The sequence below is a fragment of the Chaetodon auriga genome, chromosome 13, assembly GCF_051107435.1.
Source record: "Chaetodon auriga isolate fChaAug3 chromosome 13, fChaAug3.hap1, whole genome shotgun sequence".
Lineage (NCBI taxonomy): Eukaryota > Metazoa > Chordata > Actinopteri > Chaetodontiformes > Chaetodontidae > Chaetodon > Chaetodon auriga.
Window position 1 is genome coordinate 12,982,076 of NC_135086.1, and position 23,720 is coordinate 13,005,795.

At 42.1% G+C, this 23,720-nt stretch overlaps 3 protein-coding genes across 6 annotated transcripts; 2 read left to right on the plus strand and 1 right to left on the minus strand.

Annotated features, from left to right (window-relative positions):
• Positions 1-106: 106 nt before the first annotated feature.
• Positions 107-7,526, minus strand: abcb11a (ATP-binding cassette, sub-family B (MDR/TAP), member 11a). Its single transcript, XM_076746740.1, has 23 exons — positions 7,395-7,526; positions 7,228-7,312; positions 6,974-7,107; positions 6,724-6,895; positions 6,484-6,608; positions 6,226-6,400; positions 6,009-6,122; positions 5,799-5,909; positions 5,592-5,717; positions 5,301-5,504; positions 5,039-5,209; positions 4,729-4,918; positions 4,107-4,176; positions 3,784-4,018; positions 3,573-3,677; positions 3,303-3,464; positions 3,000-3,203; positions 2,676-2,917; positions 2,317-2,473; positions 2,021-2,218; positions 1,724-1,930; positions 1,347-1,493; positions 107-1,230 (listed from the first exon to the last, which is right to left on the minus strand). Exons 2-23 carry the CDS (start codon positions 7,291-7,293, stop codon positions 1,030-1,032), a joined length of 3,516 nt encoding a protein of 1,171 aa, XP_076602855.1. The 5' UTR covers positions 7,294-7,312; positions 7,395-7,526; the 3' UTR covers positions 107-1,029.
• Positions 7,527-11,328: 3,802 nt separating this feature from the next.
• On the plus strand, positions 11,329-14,901 carry LOC143330971 (retinol dehydrogenase 7-like). Of its 3 annotated transcripts, XM_076747771.1 has the most exons (6): positions 11,329-11,436; positions 11,914-12,108; positions 13,018-13,334; positions 13,523-13,781; positions 13,873-14,036; positions 14,529-14,901. In XM_076747771.1, the coding sequence occupies exons 3-6, from the start codon at positions 13,022-13,024 to the stop codon at positions 14,750-14,752; spliced, it is 960 nt and encodes a 319-aa protein (XP_076603886.1). In that variant the 5' UTR covers positions 11,329-11,436; positions 11,914-12,108; positions 13,018-13,021; the 3' UTR covers positions 14,753-14,901. The 3 variants fall into 3 exon arrangements, with proteins under 3 accessions (XP_076603886.1, XP_076603888.1, XP_076603885.1); XM_076747773.1 differs by lacking the exon at positions 11,329-11,436 and having other exon boundaries at positions 12,092-12,180; positions 14,529-14,894; XM_076747770.1 differs by lacking the exons at positions 11,329-11,436; positions 11,914-12,108 and having other exon boundaries at positions 12,997-13,334; positions 14,529-14,894.
• Positions 14,902-16,494: 1,593 nt separating this feature from the next.
• LOC143330415 (retinol dehydrogenase 7-like) lies at positions 16,495-23,517 on the plus strand. 2 transcript variants are annotated; one of them, XM_076746989.1, is made up of 6 exons: positions 16,495-16,538; positions 20,245-20,511; positions 21,319-21,635; positions 21,824-22,082; positions 22,174-22,337; positions 23,149-23,517. In XM_076746989.1, the coding sequence occupies exons 3-6, from the start codon at positions 21,323-21,325 to the stop codon at positions 23,370-23,372; spliced, it is 960 nt and encodes a 319-aa protein (XP_076603104.1). In that variant the 5' UTR covers positions 16,495-16,538; positions 20,245-20,511; positions 21,319-21,322; the 3' UTR covers positions 23,373-23,517. The 2 variants fall into 2 exon arrangements, with proteins under 2 accessions (XP_076603104.1, XP_076603103.1); XM_076746988.1 differs by lacking the exons at positions 16,495-16,538; positions 20,245-20,511 and having other exon boundaries at positions 21,299-21,635.
• Positions 23,518-23,720: the final 203 nt, after the last annotated feature.

Here is a 23,720-nt window from a genome sequence, read left to right on the forward strand (position 1 = left end):
TGCTGAGGGCAAAACAACATGAAAGCACTCAGCAGCCTACCATTTGTTCACTCCCACTTTATTTCATTAATATATCAGAAAGTAAACACATTTTAATGGCACACATTTTTGTCTGAATGATGAGATAACACGACTGTTTTACATTCTTGTCACTGTTAAAGATGTTAATGTTCAGGATTCATTAGATGGTCACATCCAACTATAAAAACTCCCTTAAATTCAATATCCTGTCATTTATTCAGCAATGATGAACTTTTTTTTTTTTTTTTTCAGTTTTAAGGATACTCCTCCAGATTTTCTCATACTGCTTAAATCAAGGCTTTTTGGTAAAAAGCAAACACGAGAAAAAAAAAATCTAAACTTTGAGGATTGTATAAATTGGATGATATGGTCACCGGTGGACTCTGCAACAGCGCCCTCTTGGATGACCCTATAGTAGATGAAAGATGATAAAGTGCCTCTATGGTGGCCTGATGTGCAAGGATACGTAATAAAGTGCCCTCTAGGGTGCCTTTCCAGAGGAGAAAATGTGATGCAGAGCCTTATAGACTGCCCGACATGCTAGAAAATTAAATGGTTGAATAGTGTGTTTTTTCCCTAAGGTATATTCTTTAAATCTGAGTCATATCAAATAATATTAATTTTACCCAGGGTTTGGAACTGTTTCACCATAAATGCATCGCAACTTTCTGCACGGTGGTGCCCTATTATATGCAGTCCAACAATAGAAAACATGGCCAGCTGCATGTAAAAAAAATGACTCATGATCATTTAAATATGCAATAAATAGTTCTGTCTCTACATAATTAGTAACAAACTGATTTTTCACACAAGGTGGGAACGATTTCTACCCAAACGAAAAAAGTCTTCCTATGGTTTCTGTCCAATCTCTGAGGGCACTGCATAGATCTAATGCCAGCACCTCATCGAAGATTTTCTCAGCGTGATACCAGAAGATGACAACACATTCATTCAAATATACAATAAAACACGTACAAAATCATTTCCATCGTGTGCTGCTGCAGGTGCTTAGCTGATAGGAGCGCCTGTTGTAACCAGTTTATAATAGGCACCTTTCTTGGCCATGAGTTCACCATGTGTCCCTTGTTCTATGACAGCTCCATGAGACATCACTGCTATGATGTCAGACATTTGGATAGTAGACAGCCGGTGAGCAATGACGATGCAGGTTCGTCCTTTTCTCGCTTCATCCAGAGCAGACTGGACAGTCTGCAGGAAAACAGAGCTTTGTCAGGAACGGTCTTTAAGGTCTCTTGGTGTCTCATGTAAGTATGTGGAGATGTATATATCATGAAAAGATCTACTGATGGAAAGGATGACGATACCTTCTCACTCTCTGTGTCCAGGGCAGAGGTAGCCTCATCCAGTAGTAGGATCTTGGGGTTTCTGATGATGGCCCGGGCAATGGCAATGCGTTGTTTTTGTCCCCTTGACAGCTGGGAGCCCTGGGCACCAACCTGAGTCTCATATTTCTTCAAATTTGAGAAGAAAAGGGAGAAAGCAAAAGGCCACAAGGTCAACAGTGCTGTAAACCCGTACCACCACAATCAAATGCTTTCTATTGCTAACTTCTGGGGTGTCCAGGAGCAATGTCTGAGACGTCTAAAATCCAGATAACAAAACGTTGTGACTCTGTGTAAAAAGTGAAATAAAAACAGAATACAATCATGTAAAGTTGTACTTTTTACATGTTTCCACTCACATCTGGTAACGTCATGACAAAGTCATGAAGGTAGGCTTTCTTAGCAGACTCAACAATCTCCTCCATGCTGACACTGCGTGTATTATCTCCGTACTGAATATTCTCTGCTATGCTGCAGTCAAACAACACGGGCTCCTGTGATACTATGCCAATCTGAGACCTTAGGAAGGGCACATTGACTTTTTGAGAGGGACGGCCATCAATCAGCTGAAAATAAAAGATGACATAATTAAGACAGAGTTGGCGGGTTTGGAATAGATTACTCATAATTTGTGATTGGTAAAATGAATGTCATACCACTCGGCCCTCATCGGGGTCATAGAACCTTTCCAGCAGCTGAACGCTGGTGCTTTTCCCACAGCCGCTGCTGCCAACGAACGCCAAAGTCTGACCAGGCTTCACGGACACAACCAGGTCATTCAACACCTGGGTGTCTGGACGAGTTGGATAGGTGAACTTGCAGTTGAGGAACTCTACTTTACCTTTGAAGTTATCCTGAAGATAGATAATTGGGCTTAACAAATTGAAAGTAACATCATGACTAAATGGCATCTTAATATGTATGTTTACATCCCATTAATGAATTCACAAACCCATTTCTTTCCATCTGTGTGGCTCATGCTGATTTTAGGAACTCGGTCCAGTAGTTTGAACAACTGAGCAGCAGCAGTTTTGGCTTTGGCGTAATCTGGAGTGAAGGAAGATGCTCTGCCCAGTGCTGTCCCACTGATAACTATAGCTGAAATCACTCTGGAGAAACACCATATGAGCACTGGGTTCATGTTTGGTAATTGCGTGACAGAAAATATGTTTCAATATGTGATCATATACTTTCAGATCAGTGCTGAAAAAGTTCCCTCCATACGCTAACAGCTGTAGGAAATTATGGGAAAAACTACGAGACACACTCTCAACTCAAAGGCATTAGAAAGAAAGAAATAAAGTTACCAACCTGAAAACCAGCATGTACTGTAACCCCTCAGCGCTCACCAGGTAGCCTCCATATCTAAAGGAAGCAGCATAAGCCATAAAGATGACACACTGGGCAAAGCCAAAACAGAGCCCATAGATGTTGGCTCTCCTCTTGGCAGATTTATATGGAAGCTCGAGTTGCTCCTCATATGATTCCACAAATGAGCTCTCTTTGGCCAAGCCTGCAATCGTCCTGATGTTGGCAAGAGCCTCACTGGACACCTGTGAGAGAAAGTTAAGCTCTTGTACTGCAGCCTTGGATTTCTCATTGAAATGTACACTTCCAATGATCTGTGGCACTTACCTGACCCGCTGCTTCCATGGCTTTCTTATTTTCAACTTCAAAACCTGTCAGCATTTTGGCTTGGAACACCCCGGACAGCCCGATGAGTGGCAGGAAGCACATGATCACCAAAGTTAACTTCCAGCTGAAGTAGAAAGCAATGATGAAGGACGCTCCAATGCTGGTCAGCGAGGTGACGATCATGCCGATCTGAGTGCCTGTTGCCTGCAGAAACCAGAACAACCACATGCAAAACAAAACTATGCTTTTTTGTGGTATAAAAGAGGTGAAATATGGACACAGGCCTGTAAAGCTGCTACTCACCCCCTGCACCATGGATGCATCAGTGGCCAGTCTGGTGGTCAGAGCTCCAGGGCTGTTTCTGGGGTCATCAAACCAGCCAATCTCCTGTCTCAACATGGCCTGGAAGCCCATTTTCCTTAGACGACGGGTCAGCAGCTCTCCAGACTTAGCAAAAGCATATCCCTGGAACGTTCAATCTGAGTCAATCTGCATGCAAATCCCAGATTACTCTGTTCCGCTCTCTTGTACATCAATAATAATTCTATAATTCCATATTGAAGATTCTCAAACCTGTAAAAACTGGCAGACGAAACTGACCACAGCCACACAACAGAACAGAACACATATCCCATTGATCTGCTTCCTCTGTTCCTCCAAGTCACTAATGCCAAAAGTCTGCAAATACACAGATCATAAAAGACATATGCACTTTAACATACTACACCACAACATGAGTCCATCACAAGCAATGGTATGGGTATGTGAAATACACAGCGCTCACCCCAAGAATTTGGCTGAACAGTACAGCATAGATGGGGTTGACAGAGCCATTGACTGCAGCTCCCAGTGCGCCCAGCAACATGTAGGGCCATTCTGGTTGGTTGTATTTGAGGATGCGTGTTATTGGGGCAGGCTCGACGTGTCCATCTGGATCATCGAAGTTCTCTGGTATGATGTCTGATGATGCATCAAATTCACTTGACAGTTTGCTCTGAGATCGCAGTCGAACAGAGCTCCTGCAGGAGACATATGGACAATATCAATTCATTTCATTGTCAGTTCATTGTTTTCTGGTATAATCTTTAAGAGCTGCATTTACTGTACCTTTGACTGGATCTGCGGCTCACATGGCTAAAACTCCTTGGTTTTCGATCAAAGTCTTCACTGATCACATCTGGCAGAAAAAAAAACAAATCGATACCCCTTTAATACAGCGACTGAAGCTTCTGTTGCTCTTCAGCGGACAGAGGAAAGACCTTCAAACACACTGCCCACTGGCTCCTGCAGAGTGCTTTGAAGTGTCTGTTTCAACCCATCGTCTCTCCTGGTACTGGTGGGATTTTGGGGTCTGGGGTGACTACAATACTAGCATTGGCTTCTAACTTCATTAACACACTCCATTAACGTGTATTCCGGCTCAGTGGCAATGCTTAATGAGACACTATGATAGAATGGGACCACTGTTAAGGTTACTAGCTACACCTGCATTTTCCATGCAATGACAGGTTAAAATGTCTCCTATGGAAAAGTATTTGTAGGCATTCAGAGCCCTGAAGCTATTGAACATGCTGCCTGAGGAAATCAGGTCAGCAGAAGCAGTGACCTCTTTTAAATCTGAAGTTTTTTCATTGTATTTATCAAAAGACAATTGATCAGTTTGATTCATAATGCCAATAATCATTAGTTGCAACCTTACTAATGATTAGCAGCCCATAATGAAACCTACCTTCAGTTGTGTCAGATGGGCTTTGGTTCTGCAGGGTGACCAGGGTGAAGTAGACACCTTGCCGTTCTATTAGCTCACTGTGTGTCCCCTTCTCCATGGCCTGTCCACGCTCAAAACCAATGATGACATCTGCATTTCTAATAGTGGAAAGACGGTGGGCTATAGAAATCGTTGTCCTGCCCGTGCGCACCTGCAAATACCACACACACCACATACCTTTAACTAAGTTGTTATTAAAACACGATGTGTTGCTGAAGTTAATGGTCAAAGCGCATTCAGTTATGTAGTCTATGGGCAGAGAATGGCTCACCTTATCCAGTGCTTCCTGGACAACAGCTTCACTCTCATTGTCTAAGGCAGATGTGGCCATATCCAGCAGCAGGATCCTAGGGTTTCGGATCAGAGCTCGAGCGATCGCAATCCTCTGCTTCTGTCCTCCACTCATCTGTCCTCCACCTTCTCCAACCAGAGTGTCAAATTTCTGGTGGATGAGTGGCACACATATGACATATTCATTTTCCGCTTAGGTTAGATTACTAAAACAAGATCTGAATGTAAATATGAGAACGTACCTGAGGCAGTTCCATAATGAAGTTATAGGCGTTAGCCTCCTTTGTTGCCTGGATGATGTCTTCCATGGTTACTCCAGGTCGACCGAACCGGATGTTTTCTGCAATGGATGTAGCAAACAGCACAGGCTCCTGCTCCACTATACCGATGAGAGATCGGAGCCACTGGATGTTTAAAGTCCGAATGTTGTGGCCGTCCAAAGTCACCTGACAATGAGAATTACAGATGTGACATTTATCACACCAAAGCTGTCAAAGTTTCCACCGTGTCTGTGCCGTTGCTCAGATTGTTACCATTCCTCGGTTTGGGTCATAAAACCTCTGGATGAGCTGGATTGTGGTGCTCTTTCCAGATCCACTTGGCCCCACAAAAGCAGTGGTTTCTCCTGGTTTGATCTGCATGCTCAGATCATTCAGAATCTGAAAAAAGTCAATGTAGTGGAGCTGAATTCTGAGAACTGAGAAACAGACACAAAAAAAATGCTTGTTGAAGAAATGTACCTTGACTTCAGGCCGGGATGGGTAGAAGAAAGTAACGTCATGGAACTCAATGTCACCTTTCACGCTATCTAATTTCATACCTTCCTCTGAGAAACAATCAATTTCTGGTTTCTGTGAACATAAAACAGAACAGATTATTTATCTTAAAATGCACTGTTTCCAATCTGGATTGTATCTGCAATAAAGTCTCAAGCAGCGTGCTGATGTTACCCGGTCAATTGTTTCAAAAATGGTCTTTGCTGCTGCGCGGCCTGAAGCGAAGGCCTCCAGGCAGGGAGAGGCCTGGCCCAGGTTCATGGCTGCCATGAGAACTCCAAAGAACACCTGAAAAAAAACACAGCAGCCACACAGTGAAACAAATCCACTGTCTTTCAAATACTGATATTATGTAGAGGGTCAGAAGATGAATGCATTTAATTTTACGTACTTGGATAAGACTTCCAGGGGACATCTCCTGGGTGTCGATGACCAATTTTGATCCATACCAAAAGGCCAAAGCGTAACAAAGGAAAATGATGCACCACAGGTATCCTTGAAAAACGCCTATGATCACGCCCTTTTTCACACCCCAGTTCTGAGCTTCCACAAGGTTTGTGTCATATCTGCACAGATTTCACAGTTTCATAGTAGAGGTTCCTTTGCAAAGCAGAACGGCTTCTTGTGCTCTCAGAAAACAGTGAAATACCTCTCAGCTTCTTTTGCCTCCCCACCAAACGCTGCCACCGTTCTGATGGATGACAGGACCTCATCAGCCACCGCCCCTGCCTTTGCATAGGCCTTTAGCTCTCGACCTGTCAGCCTGGCCACAGCCTTTAGAAAGAAAACGACTCAAAATCATTCACTTATTCAAACTTTGCCACACAGCAGCAGTAGTGCACTCCCATCCAGTAGTAAGAAATCATTTGATTCACAGCTGGCTCTTTACCATGGCCATGAGTCCAGCACCTAACCCAATCAGGGGGCTCACTGCTATGACCACCAGAGTCAGCTTCCATCCACCAATGAACCCAACCATGAAGCCAAACACAAATGTAGAGAGCCTCTCGATGAAGATGGCCACCTGGTCAGCGATGGCACTGTTGATCTTGTTGATATCACTGCAAAGAAGACAGGACCCATGTGTTAAACATTCTCCCAGCCATGTACTGATTTGCAGATAAAGAGCACCGACTCACTCTGATATCCGTGTGTTCAGTTCACCAACAGAGTTGCAGTCAAACCATCCGATCTCCATTCGCATGACTTTTCTGAAATAAGTCTTTCTTATTTTTTGAGTTTGCCTTGCAGCCATTGAAACCCAGAGGAAAATCTAATGTTGAAAATGAGAGCGGTACAAAATCATTTCTATGTATATATAAGGTGCCACACTGTCATAAGCCACAAAGAGGGCTTTAAATTCAAGCTGACTGTGGTAAACATAAAAACTTACCTGAAAATAACTAACCACCAGAACTCCTAATCCAATTCCAACATAGTAATATGCAAACATGGTCATCTGTGCTTCAATATCCACCCTGCCAAGAGGATAAAATGAGTAAAAGCAGCTTCCCCCTATAACATTCACACATTCACATCAACAATCAGCTAATGACTTACCCACAGCTCACAGTGGCATTTTCAGCTGTTTCATATATCGAGTCATTTATCCAATGGATGAAGTCGTTGTGGCATTGCTTGTTTGGGTCTTTCAGCACCTGCACTTCAAGCTCATAGTCCACAAAGGTGTCAGTCATCATGCCATACACAAGAAGCATGAGAGGGGAGGCTGCACCGTGTATGAGGGCGCATAGTCCGCCCACTACCATCATCACTTTGTCCTTCCAGGTGGCAAATCGAAACTGGAAAAAAGCAAAATGTAGTTTGCTCGCCATTTTCGCTTTCTTTTTGATTTTTAATGATCATGCCAAAGATAGGAAATGTACAGTGGCCTGGAGAGGGAAGAAAATGATTCAAGTAAAAGTAAAAATACAGCAAGGTAAAATAGCATTTACATGAAAAAATCCTACAGTTAAAATCCTGTTGAATAACCTGAACTAAAGTTCTAAAAACGCAGACTGTGACCAATATTTTACATGTATGTGTATATAATATATAATATATACATATATACTATATATGTATATTGATGAATGAGTGAGCCTGCAGCATTTTACTACTGTAGCTAGTCAAGATGGAGCAAGTTAAATTATACAGTAAGGGAATCTACTGGTTCCCAACCAACCCCTCTGTTCATATTTTAGACTTTTCTTTAATCTCTTTTTGTGCAATATTGGATTATTTTGCCTTTAGGCCTTTATTTTATAACATATTTTAATGTAAAAACTTAATCTGAAAAGTGACTAGTTACTATAGTTGTGAGATAAATGAAGTGGAGAAAAAAAGTACAGTATTTCCCTCTGAAATGTGGTGGAGAAACATAGTAGCAGAAATTAGTAATACTTAAGTAAAGTACACCAATATTGAACTTAAGTACAGTAAATGAGTAAGCAGATTTTTGGCTGCCCAAAACCTAACCTTCATCTTCCACCTGCTTAGATTACATCTAATCAATCCTTACTGGCCCGTAATCAAAAGAGCATGTGTAAGCACGTGAACTGTAGCACTGTTTAAAAGGGATACACTCCCTATTTTGGAGGATATCCAGCTCTTCCTACGCGGTTTGATTGCAATGACTGAGTCACTCTGGACAAAAGGATGCGCTAAATGAATGTAAAGTTATGTGAAATATACTGAGCCTCTTTCCGTATGAGCAAAGACACAGTATGTTTACCAGCTGAAAGTATCCAACTCCTGGTGTTTTCTCTTTTTTCTTCTCGTCTCTGTAACACATGGAAATTAAAGTAAGTCCCAGGAATATTCAATAACAACCGCAAACATATTGTGGCCTGACACATTGTGTAATGTGGAAAATGTCAATCTTGTCGTACAAACTTACCCCTTCTCAACATCTGCCACAAAAGAGAGAGAAAGCTTAGAATTACTTGTCATTACTTGTTATTTTTGTTTGTTTGTTTTGTTCTTTTTTATGAATCTGGATCGCTCACCTCTTTCACCTGCAGGTGTTGTTAATTTGCCTGATTTCTTCATATTTGCTGGCCTGACTCTGGCAGACGTATCCTCACGTGGCAGCTGCGGTTCAAAGATAATCTAAATTATAATTTAGATGTTGATCAGTGGGATCCATGCAGTTAAATGGAGTATCATTTTAAAATAAAATCGACAGAGCCAAGGTTTCAGACACATCTCAGTCCATGTGTACATCTACAAAACTTGTTCTGAAAACATTTGTGTATTACTTAAAATGTTAAATATGTTAACAGCCAGTAGCTGTCTGACCAGAAAGTTGTGACATGCTCTGAGTAGAACTCCATCGCATTAGAAACATTTTTAAAAGCAAAGTGAGTTGATTTGATGGTACAATTTTTTGCTTTGCAACGTTTTTCCAACGACAACAGCAACCACCAGAGTTAAATTCTGGTTAAGTACTAACACATCACTGCAGTTTAAGGAGGAAAAAGAGCAAAACATGCCGTACCTGGACTTCTCGATGAACGTCTGGCTTCTTCAGAAATCTACCACTGAGGCTCATCGTAGTAAACACCTGTCCTATTTACATGCTCGTCCTTTCCCATTATCTACACTCCCATTAGACTGATAAGGATTGTGTCAGCATTATGACCTTTACTAGTCTGCATTTGAAAGGCCCAACAAAGTTATGGTGGATTGACGGCTACTATTGTAGTTATTTTGAAAAACAAACAGTGGGATTTTTAAAATGTGGAATTTACTCACATAAGGTTACAGAAGTATCCTTTGGTATAAATGTGTTTATCATAAGTGATTGAAAAATTGGTTTTAATGACTGTAAAGCCATTAGTTATGTTCAAGTGTTAAGTGTAAAGTGTAAATACAAACATAATCCAAATAAAATGTCATGGATAGTGAAGGTTTGCTCCCTGTCTGTTAGAAAATGAGATGACTTTAGGGTGGCTTCATGAAGCTTTAATTAATCCACAACTTTTAATGAGCTATTATTCATTCTTACAAGGCTAAATAAGTAAAGCAGACACTTTTCTACAGACAAGGGAAGGCTTTGTATTCACATTCCACCTGCTGAAGCGTTAATTATTAATTTCAGATCGTTTTTAAACATACTCCAATGAATTGTGTGTGTCATTGGTACCTTCACCTCTGTAATTCATTTGTCACTTTCCACCACTGTACTTTTAACCCTCCACTCAATAGGGTGAAGTTTCCTCATTTCACAAGAATTAGAACATAAAATATGAATGTATGAAATATGTGATGCAATAAGAAAACATGGAGATATAATAATGGTAATCAAGCAGATGTTCGGGGGGTTAATGCCCGATAGGACAAGAAGAAAAGAGGAATTTGCTCCTTCTTTACAGCCGGTAATTATTGATAACAGGTGATTGATAATAGCACAGGTAGGCGGGGCTCCCGTCAGAGTCACGCTGTGATAACACTGATGGCTCTTCCCCGCGGACAGTTACTCCACGGCCAGCTGGGTTAAAGTTGCGGAGTTCCTTCTTTATAACTACATGACATGCAGCAAATAAACGAACACACGTGTCCCATTGTGTCCCCAGCGTCATCATCTGGACATCGACAGCTGCCCGAGATTTCTCCCATTCAGATTAACATCTAACCCGTTATCTAACAATTAACACCGCTGAACACTGTACGGTGTAGGTATGATTTCGTGTGTGTTGTAAAGTTCACAAACATGGTATTACCTTTTTTATGAGACGGTGTGTATGCTCAAGTTCAAATGGGGTATTAAACTGGTCTTAACATTTCAGCTGATGGTATTGGAGGTGCCTAACCCCAAACTAAACATGCAGTTAATCACGTTATGTCCAGTCCAGCAGAAGGAGCAGGAGTCGCCGCGACGCAGAAGCCTACGCGAACCCTACGCCGTAGCCTGACGCGCACCTCCAAAAAATCCTGACGTGAACGTCGAGGACTGTGATTGGTCCGTTCAGAACGTAATTTTCGGTTCAGTCGCAGCCCTATGGTCGCAGCACAACAACACCGCCATTTTCAAAGTTTCTGTGGTGAGAGCTACAAGAAAAACTGGACCAAGCCGAAGAAAGAATTTTTGCGGACACTTAAGGAATTGTCTTATTTCTGAAACGGACTTTGGTGCAATACTTTCTCCTCAGAGAATTTAATTCAAATACAGTAATGGTGTTATTAATGACTCATGATTAAACTCAGCTGCCTCATTGCCGTTTTTAGCTTCCCATTTACAACACAACAGTTAATATTTCTCTGTGTAATATGAAGAAAGAAAGAAGAGAGCAGGAGTCTTATCTTGACAAGTTTCTCATTACTTTAATGTTTAACGTGTAAAAAACTGTTTAAAATTTTTGCGACTGCTCTTATAATCTCAGACTCAAACGGTGTTAAAACTTGTTCAGATTTTGTGTGGCAGGGCAGGTGATGTGCAGACTCCGACCACTAGGGGCGCCCGGTCAAGCTGTGTACTGCTGGAAGTAGAGACAGAAGTAGAGACTGTCGGTAGTAGTTTTTGCATCGAGTGGTCGAAGTTCGTATGCCGCCGCATGTTAGTTTATCACCCGGTTCTGAGTTGATGTGTGTCCAGAGAGAAGTGAGTTTGAGTTGTGTTGTGATTATCGGATGCATGTTACTGTCGCGCTGTTAGTCTGTACTTGTTATTATACGGCGCTACGAAGTGCGTGTCGCTAATGATTAAGGCGCTCGTACGAACGGTCATTTATTTTATATTTACATTACTAACCGTCCCGTTTTTCCACACGTATTTCTGTTGACTGTGTATTGTTTAGTTCTCATGTGTAAGGAAGTTATGAAGATGTATCATGACTGTGTATACCGTGAGTGGTAATTGGTTATCAATCACCCTTCACCCATTTATAGACTCTACTTTATCTTGAAAACATAACAGTGACAAGCAATATAATGATTGTAAAAAAGGCCAGGCTTCCGGCAGGGGATGTGAATCAGATTTCCTACACCGCCAGTGCAGTGAATGTTCTTATGTAATGTATGTTGCATTGAAGGAGTTTATTATTTTTGTTAATACGCTTTTTCCTTGTCTTGCTGACAGACTGATACCAGGTGGGTTTCAGGGCGAGTGGAGGACAATGAGCAAGGACCGGACAGGCGGCGCTGAGGAGATGCTGCTTTATCTCCCCTTCAAATGGGTAAAGATGAGGACGAAAACCAGAAGATGGCAGTGATGCAGCACCCTGGATGTCAGCTGCCATAAAGCCTCAAAGAAGAAGAAGGAAATCAAAGTCAGGTAAAGTTTGCCCACATTTCCTCCATCTTGCAGTTTGTGGTGGCGGCTCACACCTCTGCGGAACATAAACACGTAAGTTTTCTGGCTTTTCTCTGAAGACATATTGAAGCTTGTTAGGATCCTCTAAGTCTCTAAAGCCCCGTTTACACGTACACAGATTATTTTGAAAAACGAAGACATTTCCCTTCGTTTACACGCAAACGGAGAATTCGCCTCTGAAAACGATGTATTCTAAAAACTCCGACCTGAGTGGAGATTTTGGAAAACTTCGGTTGTACGTTTGCATGTAAATTGAGAAAAACGGAGTTTTAGGTATCCGACGTCACATTATACGCCAGAACTTGCACCTGTGCCAAAAGTGCGATCTATGTTTACATTTCATTTGGCTATGGTGATCATGGGTGCATTCAGAGTAGCAGTCACATTTCTGTTGGTGCAAACCCTTTTCGCATGTTTGCATTTGCAAATACAGCTGCTGTATTATATCGAGGAGCAGAGACGAATGAGTACACACACACACACACAGCGGCTGGAGTTTTTGATGCAGTGGGTTTTGTTTAGATCCTATCTTCTCAGTCGATTTCCACACAGAGGATCAAACCAAACATTTCTGTGACCCAGAAGCCATCCAGACCTTTATCTTAAAGCAGGTGGACTTCCTTTTTTTTTGCTTCGCTCCAACTGTAATATTGTATCCCAGTTATATGGTGGGAAGAAGTTTGGACCCTTTCTCTCTGCATCAGTGCTATCCAGCAAAATATTCTCTGCATTTTTAGAAACCCATACAGTATCAATATGTTAAATGAGTTATTTCTTATTTAACTCAGTCTGTTTTTTAGGAAACCATCCACCTCCAGATGGCAAAGATCAGGCAAACAGTTTGTCAATAATGTGCTTTCTTCTCCTCAGAAAAATGTTCCTGTACGTCCTCGGACTGGTGGCTCTCTGCTTCGTGTACCGCTGGTTCAAGGAAAGCAAAAGAGTGCCCAACAAGGACGATAAGTATGTCTACATCACTGGCTGCGACTCTGGGTTCGGTAATCTCCTCGCGAGACACCTGGACCAGCTGGGCTACCGTGTGATCGCAGGCTGTTACACTGAGAAAGGCGAGGACGAGCTGAAGAAGGTGTCCTCCGACAGACTGACGACCGTTCCCCTGGATGTCTCCGACTCTGAAAGCGTCAGCAAAGCAGCAGCTGTCATCAAGACTTTGGTTGGACAGAAGGGTGAGTGCATTTGCTTCTTTTCTGTTTGTCTGTTTTCCAGTTTTCATGCTAAGCTAAGCTAACCAGCTGCTGGCTGTGGCACAGACATGAGAGTGGACACACACAGGCTGAAGCAGTGATTTCACATGCAGGTGATGCAAAGTGCACGTGAGCGTTCTGAGTTTCATTTCCTTGTGTTTGTCGTCCAGGCCTGTGGGCTGTTGTGAACAACGCCGGCGTCTCTTTGCCGTCCGGTCCCACTGACTGGCTCACGATAGAGGATTACAAGGGCATGCTGTCTGTCAATCTGTGCGGAGTCATCGATACAACGCTGAGCGTCCTCCCTCTCATCAAGATGGCCAGAGGCAGAGTGGTAAACGTCTCCAGCGTGTTTGGGCGCATCAGCCCGTTCGGTGGACCGTACTGCGTGTCCAAGTACGGAGTGGAGGCCTTCAGTGACAGTCTGCGGTGAGACCGTATGCAACCTGTTCATGCTGAAGGTAAGCTCTCTGCCTCATGAGCGTCGCCTTGGCTCACAGCGACCTTCTATGTGTTCCAGTTTGAACATGGTGCCGTTTGGAGTCAAGGTGGCATGCATTGAGCCAGGCTTCTTCAAAACCAACGTGACCGACACAGTGATGGTGAGAAAAAACGTGATGAAGCTGTGGGACAGACTGCCTCAGAATGTGAAGGACGACTACGGAACAGACTTCTTGAAGCTCTGTGAGTCATTATGTCATTGTCTGTCATTATTTTGTTAATAACAACGAGCTTGTTATTTTTAATGCTGCAGCTTAACACATCACAGAACATGGAGTTGCTGAAACTCAGTGGTTAGCTGTCACTCAAAGTAGCCATGCCTGTAATTATGTGTAACTTTAAGCCTTAATAAAATTTAAACAAGTGAACTCTATAAAACTTCACCCTCTGTACAGCTGTCTTGAACGAGGAAATGAGCTATAGAGTCCATGACTTTTGTTGCAGGCTAACATGTTTTTTTTCTGCTATATAGTAGGGCGGCTAATACAGGGGTTTGAAGCTCTTGTAGATAACTTGCTGACTATGGTCTAATCACTGAATATCAAGATGAACCTTTTCTGTATTTTCCAAGAAACTTCCTGGGAAATTTTTAGGAACAAATCAGGGATTTATGGAGCTGTGAAGTAAAGCGTTGCCCTGCGTATAAACCCCTTGTGTGAACATCTTCTCTTTCAGCTCTTGAAAAGTTGGATGAACGTTTCAGGCTGCTCAGTGACGGGGACCTGATGAAGGTGGTCAGCTGTATGGAGCACGCCATCTCTGCCGTTCACCCTCGCACTCGCTACTCTCCTGGGTGGGACGCCAAGTTCTTCTGGTTGCCTCTGTCTTACATGCCGACCTGCATCTCGGACACATTTTTCATTAAAAATAGCTTCAAACTAAAAATACAGTCAAAGTAGTTTCTGTCACAGCAGCTTGCTGAGAAAACAACTTGCACTAATTTGAAGATGATTTTTCTGACTTTCATTTTCCCTGAATAAAGGGGGGAACGCAAAAGTTGTTATACCACTGACATCTTCCCATATAATAAAAATGATTTGCCTCTTAGTTATGTCTTTGACTGTTGATTATAAGATCTTTTTTAGATGTTCGAAGCTTCTGAAGTCATAAGGATAGTGGTAAACCCCGTCTGACAAAAACTTGTAAATCTGTGGTTCTTGATGGACTTTTGCTTCTGTGCCTGTTTAAACTTGCTCTTCACATCAAATAACCTTTGGACTGAGGTGTTTGTTTGTTTGTTTGTGGGGGTGAGTGGATTTGAGGTGAAAGGGGAACACAGTTATCAAACCCAGGGTTCATGTAATCTGTCGTCTATTGCACAACCTCATGCTAGTGAAACATTTAGCCCTGCTGGTCTCTCCGATTTGGACCTTGACTCTGCAGACACACTGAAGTACAACATCACACCTTTTCCTGGAGCTTCCAGTGTTGACTGAGAGACGATCGTCACTGCATTCAGTTCACTCATGTTCTCTTATCTAAACAGCTGCAGCCATGGTATGTTTGCATGATTATTATCCATTTTTGCATCACTTGAACCAGTGTTTATTGGCTTTGATCTTCACAAGGAACACCCAAACAGCTCCCATCTGGATATTAACAACAGACGAACCGATGGATTTGTATGAGATCTGATGTCACCTGGTGGTGGAGTGAAAATTGTTGCGTTAAACTGATCTGACCTTCTTCTTGTGGTGTCCAGCCCTTTGTACTTGGGACACAAAATATCGCAAAATGTGATCAGGAAATGTCAGTTTTTAAATGATTTGAGCACCACGAACAACATTCAGTTCATCTGTTACATAATGGCAAAGCACAGCGGTGGAGGAAGTATCCAGATCACAACACAGTGCATGAATTGAACGTGTTCTTATGTATTATTATACATTATTGGATTAAGATTATGCCTGTAAGTATGTGTAAAAAGCATTGTGCTGTTAGTCAGGGTGGAGCTAAATTTAACTACAGCTGCGTAGTTTATAACAAATACTTACAAAAGCTGATCTTGTGTTTTGTACTATTGTATTTGGCGAAGTAGCAGTATGAAGTAGAAAGAACTGGGAGTATATGTACCTCAAAATTGTGTTGAAGGTCCTGAAGACTTCATTAGTTTCAGATAAACTTCAACATTCAGTTGTCTCTCTTTTTTATTACATGTGTCATTGTATATGTGATCCGCATTGAATAGGTTGATTGGGCTTTAAAAGGGCTCTATTATAGGAGAATATATATATAAAAGTAGATATACAAACCCTGCTTCTAGTTAAAATATTAGAAGTATTGTGTCTAATGTTGAGGTCCATTGCTGTCGTGGACATATTAGCCTACTAGGGGGCCCTGTAGCAAAATTAACTATGAGCCCCTATTGAGGCACACTGGTTAAACACACATCTGCTTAAGAATTAGGAAGTACACTCTGATACGGGCGTGTGGGTTTAAATGCATTTTTTTATGAGACGGTGTGTATGCTCAAGTTCAAATGGGGTATTAAACTGGTCTTAACATTTCAGCTGATGGTATTGGAGGTGCCTAACCCCAAACTAAACATGCAGTTAATCACGTTATGTCACAGTACAGCAGGAGGAGCAGGAGTAACGTGTTTTTGCGGACACTTAAGGAATTGTCTTATATCTGAAACGGACTTTGGTGCAATACTTTCTCCTCAGAGAATTTAATTCAAATACTGTAATGGTGTTATTAGTGACTCATGATTAAACTCAGCTTCCTCATTGCCGTTTTTAGCTTCCCTTTTACAACACAAAAGCTAATATTTTTCTGTGTAATATGAAGAAAGAAAGAAGAGAGCAGGAGTCTTGACAAGTTTCTCAATGTTTAACGTATAAAAAACTGTTTAAAATTTTTGTGACTGCTCTTATGATCTCAGACTCAAACGGTGTTAAAACTTGTTTAGATTTATCTTGATCACCCTTCACCCATTTCTAGACTTTAATTTATCTTGAAAATATAACAGTGACAAGCAATAATGTAGCATCCCTGGCTGAATAATGGTCTGGCTCTCTGACTGATGGTTCAAAGGTGCTTCAATAATCATTTGATTGTTCCACAACTTGTCCTTGAATACCATGAACACAACTTGAACACACCCTAAGAGCTAGTGAGAAAGCAAAATAAAACAAAATATTTGAATTACACATAACAATGAAATGTCTTCTTAAAATCCCTTTTTAACTCTTTTAACCTAAATCACTACTAACAATCTCTACATTGGAGTGCCTTAATGTCCTATACATTTTTACCTCAACATATTTATTCACATTTTAGCAAATGTTAACTTAAAATGTAAGAAACAGCATTCCTATGCATGAATTACTGCTTCTTCCTAATTCCTCTTTCATATCAGATCCATTTGTCACTGGAAATTATATATTTCTTAAACAGAAGCGTTTCACACGAACAAAACCCTTCATAAAGCTGTCATGCTAACAACAGGGCTAATATGGCGATATACTAGCTTTACTTGCACATTTCTCAGACTCTGCAAAACTACTTAAGGACGTATAATAAAGTGACTCAAAATGCACACAGTGTGAAATAAAACATAGACAAACCTTGTGCCCTCTTCAGCCAGGTGCTATATTAGACAGAAATATTGCATTTAATATCATTTTTCATGTGTACTTTACATAGTTTCCCTCCCGTTTTCGTCTCTTTTAGACTTCCGGTTTTTCAGATTTCAAAATAAAAGCACAGACCTTTTTAACATGAAATGAATTGAAACCCTTTAGAAACAACATGTTATTTGGGTCATTTACAATATAATGACTGTAAAAAAAGGCCAGACTTCTGGCCTGAAGTTGTTTTTAAAAAGTTACTGAAGTGATTGCTGTCACACTACAGCTGCACAATAATCAGAGATGGGGACTCGAGTTTGCGACTTGGACTGGAGTCCCACTTAAGTGGCGCACAGAGAGATTTCAGACTTGACTTGGACTCGTGCTCAAAAGACTTCAGACTCGACTCGGACTCGTGTTTTGGGACTCGTGAACAATCATTATGTTTTCCTTTTTCCTTTCTTTTCTTTTTTTTCTTTTTTTCTGACGAGCTTAATGTCATTCCCTCCTTTTTGACATGGTAACCATGGTAACCATATTACGCATCGGGTGCGCGGGTCGCAGCCCCACGCATTAGTACCTCAGATGACACTATAGGTGTGTCCCAATTCAGGGGCTGCATCCTTCGGAGGACCCAGCCTACGCGGTCTCCGGAGGCTGGGTCCTTCGGAGGACCCTCCGTCGGCCGCATCAACTATCGTGAAATGGGACGGTCTAGCCTTCGGAGCATTTCGTGATTGCGTCACGACGTCATAACTTCTTCCCTCCTAACCCGGGAAAAACACACGTACGGGGTGCAGAGATGCGCCCGTACAGCTCCCATCGCTTGTAAGAGGCGCGAAATGTAGCCTATTATACAACTTACAAATTCACCTGATGTGAATATCTTCACAGCTTCGCGTCGGACGGTTCACGCCTCCGCGTCGTCCATTCATTTCTGAAAATGGACACCTCGAAGGGCGTTATCCCGCTTTTACCATGGTCACTTACAAAAGAAATAAATATTAAATCAATTATTAATACGTTAATGTTTTTTTTTTTTTTTTTTTTTTTACCGTTAAAATCGACTGAGTGGACTATTTAATATCGCTCGTTGTGACGCGTTGCCAAGGTAACCGGCTCTGGCCACAGAACCTGCAGCTCGGTCGGCGCAGCTGTTATATTAGACCTAATCAGAGGAGGGAAGTGACATGATTGCTTAACGTTATGTTACGTGATACAAAGTATCGTTTCAGAGGGCAAGTGCACCTCTTACCGCTTGTGTGTGTCCAGAGGATGATGTCAAATTTTGTTTCAAAGACTCAAAGTCCACAGATAGTTTCCTAAATCATTTTTATTGCAAGAAATATTATCCACCATTCACTCTGATCATTAAATGTGGTTAAAGGAAACTATAAAGTCACTCATGTTGTCTCCTGTCTTGCCGTTGTGATAAATAAACTGTGAAATAATGCATGTTCTGAGTTTCTGTTGCCACGGTTACCAACTAGCGTTTGAGCCAGCGCAAAAATTTAGAACAATCAGGCTATTTGACCGGAACGTTTTTATAGTTGTGCTACAACACTTTTTAACGGAGACCTGCAGCCAATCACAATCGAGTATTCACCCAAAATAAGATATTAGTTGACATGCGAGCTTGTAACATTTGTAAGTGAAGAGTTTTAATAAGGCTAACAGTTAACTGAGCTCCTCATATCAACAGGTCGCCATTATTAAAAAAAAACAATCGGTGCGCAAAGCATCTTGGGATATGGGAGGCCGTGAAGGATAGTAGCGACGCATCCTCCAAATACAGGGAAAAGGAGGACGCATTTGTCGGCTGCATTTGGAGGATCCTTCGAATTCGGACGAATTGGGACAGCCTTCGCGCAGCGTTATGACGTAATCGGCCTTCAAATCCATCCTCCGAAGGATGCAGCCCCTGAATTGGGACACAGCTATTGGCGACCGACACACACGCAGCTGCTGCTGTACCCTTTGTAATTACGTTTGGTTATAAAAACTTCAAACAAGACGGCACCAACAAAAGAAGCACTGACTGCAAAGTCTGCGGTAGCAAGATTGAGGACGCTGGATCAACCACATCAAATTTTATCAGGCACCTGAAACTCACCCGAATAAGTCACATTAGCGCATTTGGACGGTTAGCAAACATGTTTAGCTCAGCATCAGCTATGTTTAACTTAGCTTGCTACCAGCTTTGTGACTGAATATTTGAATAGATAAGTAAATGTTAGTTTGCTTGTCACACATGGAGCGGCGTTAACATGACGTTTACTGGGTAACATAATTACAACTAATCAGTACTGATACTTTATGCTAATAGATAAAGGAGAGATAATATTACAGTAGATGCTTTGAATTTCTGAGATACAGCTGTGCAGTATTCTTAGTAGACCGAATAGCATCAGATGATAGAAGGCTCATTAAAACAAGAAGAGACATGAGAGATTTATTTTTTTTAGAGACTTGAGACTTGACTGGACTCGTGACCAAAGACTTGAGACTTGGCCAAGTCTTACCCCACAAAGACTTGAGACTTGATTCAGACTCGTGACCAAAGACTTGAGACTTGACTGGGACTTGCAAAAAAAGACTTGTGAACATCTCTGGCAATAATCAAGTAAAAAAGTGTTTGTATGAGGAGCAGTATATTAAATAAAGTTTAATATACTGCTTTATTGAACACATTCAGTACTTTCTGATCACTTTTGGCTGCCTAATAGTACACTATTTTATGAATGTGCTAATGTAACGTATGTTGCATCGAACGAGTTTATTATTTTGGTTAAAACGGTTTTTCATGGTCTTGCTGACAGACTGATACCAGGTGGGTTTCAGTGCGAGTGGAGGACAATGAGCAAGGACCGGACAGGCGGCGCTGAGGAGATGCTGCTTTATCTCCCCTTCAAATGGGTAAAGATGAGGACGAAAACCAGAAGATGGCAGTGATGCAGCACCCTGGATGTCAGCTGCCATAAAGCCTCAAAGAAGAAGAAGAAAATTAAAATCAGGTAAAGTTTGCCCACATTTGCTCCAACTTGCAGTTTGTGGTGGCGGCTCACACCTCTGCGGAACATAAACACGTAAGTTTTCTGGCTTTTCTCTGAAGACATATTGAAGTTTGTTAGGATCCTCTGAGTCTCTAAAGCCCCGTTTACACGTACACAGATATTTTGAAAAAGGGAGACATTTCCCTTCGTTTGTGCCCTTCGTTTACACACAAACGGAGAATTTGCCTCTGAAAACGATGCATTCTAAAAACTCTGGCCAGAGTGGAGATTTTGGAAAACTTCGGTTGCACGTTTGCATGTAAACGGAGAAAAACGGAGAAAAACAGAGTTTTAGGTAGCCAACATCACATGTGCCAGAACTTGCACCTGTGCCAAAGGTGCGATCTATGTTTACATTTCATTTGGCTATGGTGATCATGTGTGCATTCAGAGTAGCAGTCGCATTTCTGTTGGTGCAAACCCTTTCCGTATGTTTGCATTTGCAAATACAGCTGCTGTATTATATCGAGGAGCAGAGACGAATGAGTGCTCGGAGGTCAGCCATCCAGACCTTTATCTTAAAGCAGGTGGACTTCCTTTTTTTTGCTTCGCTCCAAATGTAATATTGTAAAATTACCATTTAAATTATCCACAAACAGATGTTTTTAGCTCTTATGTCCAAGTATCCCAGTTATATGGTGGGAAGAAGTTTGGACCCTTTCTCTCTGCATCAGTGCTATCCAGCAAAATATTCTCTGCATTTTTAGAAACCCATACAGTATCAATATGTTAAATGAGTTATTTCTTATTTAACTCAGTCTGTTTTTTAGGAAACCATCCACCTCCAGATGGCAAAGATCAGGCAAACAGTTTGTCAATAATGTACTTTCTTCTCCTCAGAAAAATGTTCCTGTACGTCCTCGGACTGGTGGCTCTCTGCTTCGTGTACCGCTGGTTCAAGGAAAGCAAAAGAGTGCCCAACAAGGACGATAAGTATGTCTACATCACTGGCTGCGACTCTGGGTTCGGTAATCTCCTCGCGAGACACCTGGACCAGCTGGGCTACCGTGTGATCGCAGGCTGTTACACTGAGAAAGGCGAGGACGAGCTGAAGAAGGTGTCCTCCGACAGACTGACGACCGTTCCCCTGGATGTCTCCGACTCTGAAAGCGTCAGCAAAGCAGCAGCTGTCATCAAGACTTTGGTTGGACAGAAGGGTGAGTGCATTTGCTTCTTTTCTGTTTGTCTGTTTTCCAGTTTTCATGCTAAGCTAAGCTAACCAGCTGCTGGCTGTGGCACAGACATGAGAGTGGACACACACAGGCTGAAGCAGTGATTTCACATGCAGGTGATGCAAAGTGCACGTGAGCGTTCTGAGTTTCATTTCCTTGTGTTTGTCGTCCAGGCCTGTGGGCTGTTGTGAACAACGCCGGCGTCTCTTTGCCGTCCGGTCCCACTGACTGGCTCACGATAGAGGATTACAAGGGCATGCTGTCTGTCAATCTGTGCGGAGTCATCGATACAACGCTGAGCGTCCTCCCTCTCATCAAGATGGCCAGAGGCAGAGTGGTAAACGTCTCCAGCGTGTTTGGGCGCATCAGCCTGTTCGGTGGACCGTACTGCGTGTCCAAGTACGGAGTGGAGGCCTTCAGTGACAGTCTGCGGTGAGACCGTATGCAACCTGTTCATGCTGAAGGTAAGCTCTCTGCCTCATGAGCGTCGCCTTGGCTCACAGCGACCTTCTATGTGTTCCAGTTTGAGCATGGCGCCGTTTGGAGTCAAGGTGGCATGCATTGAGCCAGGCTTCTTCAAAACCAACGTGACCGACACAGTGATGGTGAGAAAAAACGTGATGAAGCTGTGGGACAGACTGCCTCAGAATGTGAAGGACGACTACGGAACAGACTTCTTGAAGCTCTGTGAGTCGCATGAACATTATTTTGTTAATAACGATGAACTTGTTCTGTTATTTTTATGGCTGCAGCTTAACACATCACAGAACATGGAGTTGCTGAAACTCAGTGGTTAGCTGTCACTCAAAGTAGCCATGCCTGTAATTATGTGTAACTTTAAGCCTTAATAAAATTTAAACAAGTGAACTCTATAAAACTTCACCCTCTGTACAGCTGTCTTGAACGAGGAAATGAGCTATAGAGACCATGACTGTTTTTTGTTGCAGGCTTTATTTCTGCTATATAGTAGGGCGGGCTAATGCAGGGGTTTGAAGCTCTTGTAGATAACTTGCTGAATCTGGTCTAACCGGTCCGTCACACCAGTGGAGTGTTTCAGCCTCCGGTTTTGCACTCAGGCGAGATCAAAACTTTGCTTCATTACAGGAAATTATTGGGTGATATATTTAGATAGTCAGCGTGAGATCTACGGCTGCTTTTGCCCGGGGTCAGATCTGCTCTTTATCTTTGTTCGCTTGGTTTCCAGAGTTTTAATTTAGAGAAAAGGTCAGGTCTTAGAAATGTTTTTGGCACTGATTCAAAAGAAGTTCTGGTGTTCTTCCTCATTCTCATCTTTTGTTAGGGATCTAATGCTCACTGGTGGCACAGAAACAAGATGCACATCCACTTCTATTAATCACTGAATATCAAGATGAACCTTTTCTGTATTTTCCAAGAAACTTCCTGGGAAATTTTTAGGAACAAATCAGGGATTTATGGAGCTGTGAAATAAAGCGTTGCCCTGCGTGTAAACCCCTTGTGTGAACATCTTCTCTTTCAGCTCTTGCAAAGTTGGATGAACGTTTCAGGCTGCTCAGTGACGGGGACCTGATGAAGGTGGTCAGCTGTATGGAGCACGCCATCTCTGCCGTTCACCCTCGCACTCGCTACTCTCCTGGGTGGGACGCCAAGTTCTTCTGGTTGCCTCTGTCTTACATGCCGACCTGCATCTCGGACACATTTTTAATTAAAAATAGCTTCAAACTAAAAATACAGTCACAGTAGTTTCTGTCACAGCAGCTCGCTGAGAAAAAAACTTGGAGTAATTTGAAGATGATTTTTTCTGACTTTTATTTTCCTTGAATAAAGGGGGGAACGTAAAAGTTGTTATACCACTGACATCTTCCCTAATAAAAATGATTTGCCTCTTAGTTATGTCTTTGACTGTTGATTATAAGATCTTTTTTAGATGTTCGGAGCTTCTGAAGTCATAAGGATAGTGGTAAACCCCGTCTGACAAAAACTTGTAAATCTGTGGTTCTTGATGGACTTTTGCTTCTGTGCCTGTTTAAACTTGCTCTTCACATCAAATAACCTTTGGGCTGAGGTGTTTGTTTGTTTGTTTGTGGGGGT

What these genes read in the sequence shown, in the direction of transcription:
- LOC143330415 (XM_076746988.1), top strand. Translation starts at nt 21,299, where the DNA reads ATGTACTTTCTTCTCCTCAGAAAAATGTTCCTGTACGTCCTCGGACTG. An exon ending in GACTTTGGTTGGACAGAAGG is followed by an intron (nt 21,636 to 21,823) that starts GTGAGTGCATTT and finishes TTTGTCGTCCAG; the next exon opens with GCCTGTGGGCTGTTGTGAAC. An exon ending in AACAGACTTCTTGAAGCTCT is followed by an intron (nt 22,338 to 23,148) that starts GTGAGTCGCATG and finishes CTTCTCTTTCAG; the next exon opens with CTCTTGCAAAGTTGGATGAA.
- abcb11a (XM_076746740.1), bottom strand. Translation starts at nt 7,293, where the DNA reads ATGACCATGTTTGCATATTACTATGTTGGAATTGGATTAGGAGTTCTG. An exon ending in TTTTTGAAACAATTGACCGG is followed by an intron (nt 5,910 to 6,008) that starts GTAACATCAGCA and finishes TTATGTTCACAG; the next exon opens with AAACCAGAAATTGATTGTTT. An exon ending in TCCAGGAAGCACTGGATAAG is followed by an intron (nt 4,919 to 5,038) that starts GTGAGCCATTCT and finishes TGGTATTTGCAG; the next exon opens with GTGCGCACGGGCAGGACAAC.
- LOC143330971 (XM_076747770.1), top strand. Translation starts at nt 12,998, where the DNA reads ATGTGCTTTCTTCTCCTCAGAAAAATGTTCCTGTACGTCCTCGGACTG. An exon ending in GCCTTCAGTGACAGTCTGCG is followed by an intron (nt 13,782 to 13,872) that starts GTGAGACCGTAT and finishes TATGTGTTCCAG; the next exon opens with TTTGAACATGGTGCCGTTTG. An exon ending in AACAGACTTCTTGAAGCTCT is followed by an intron (nt 14,037 to 14,528) that starts GTGAGTCATTAT and finishes CTTCTCTTTCAG; the next exon opens with CTCTTGAAAAGTTGGATGAA.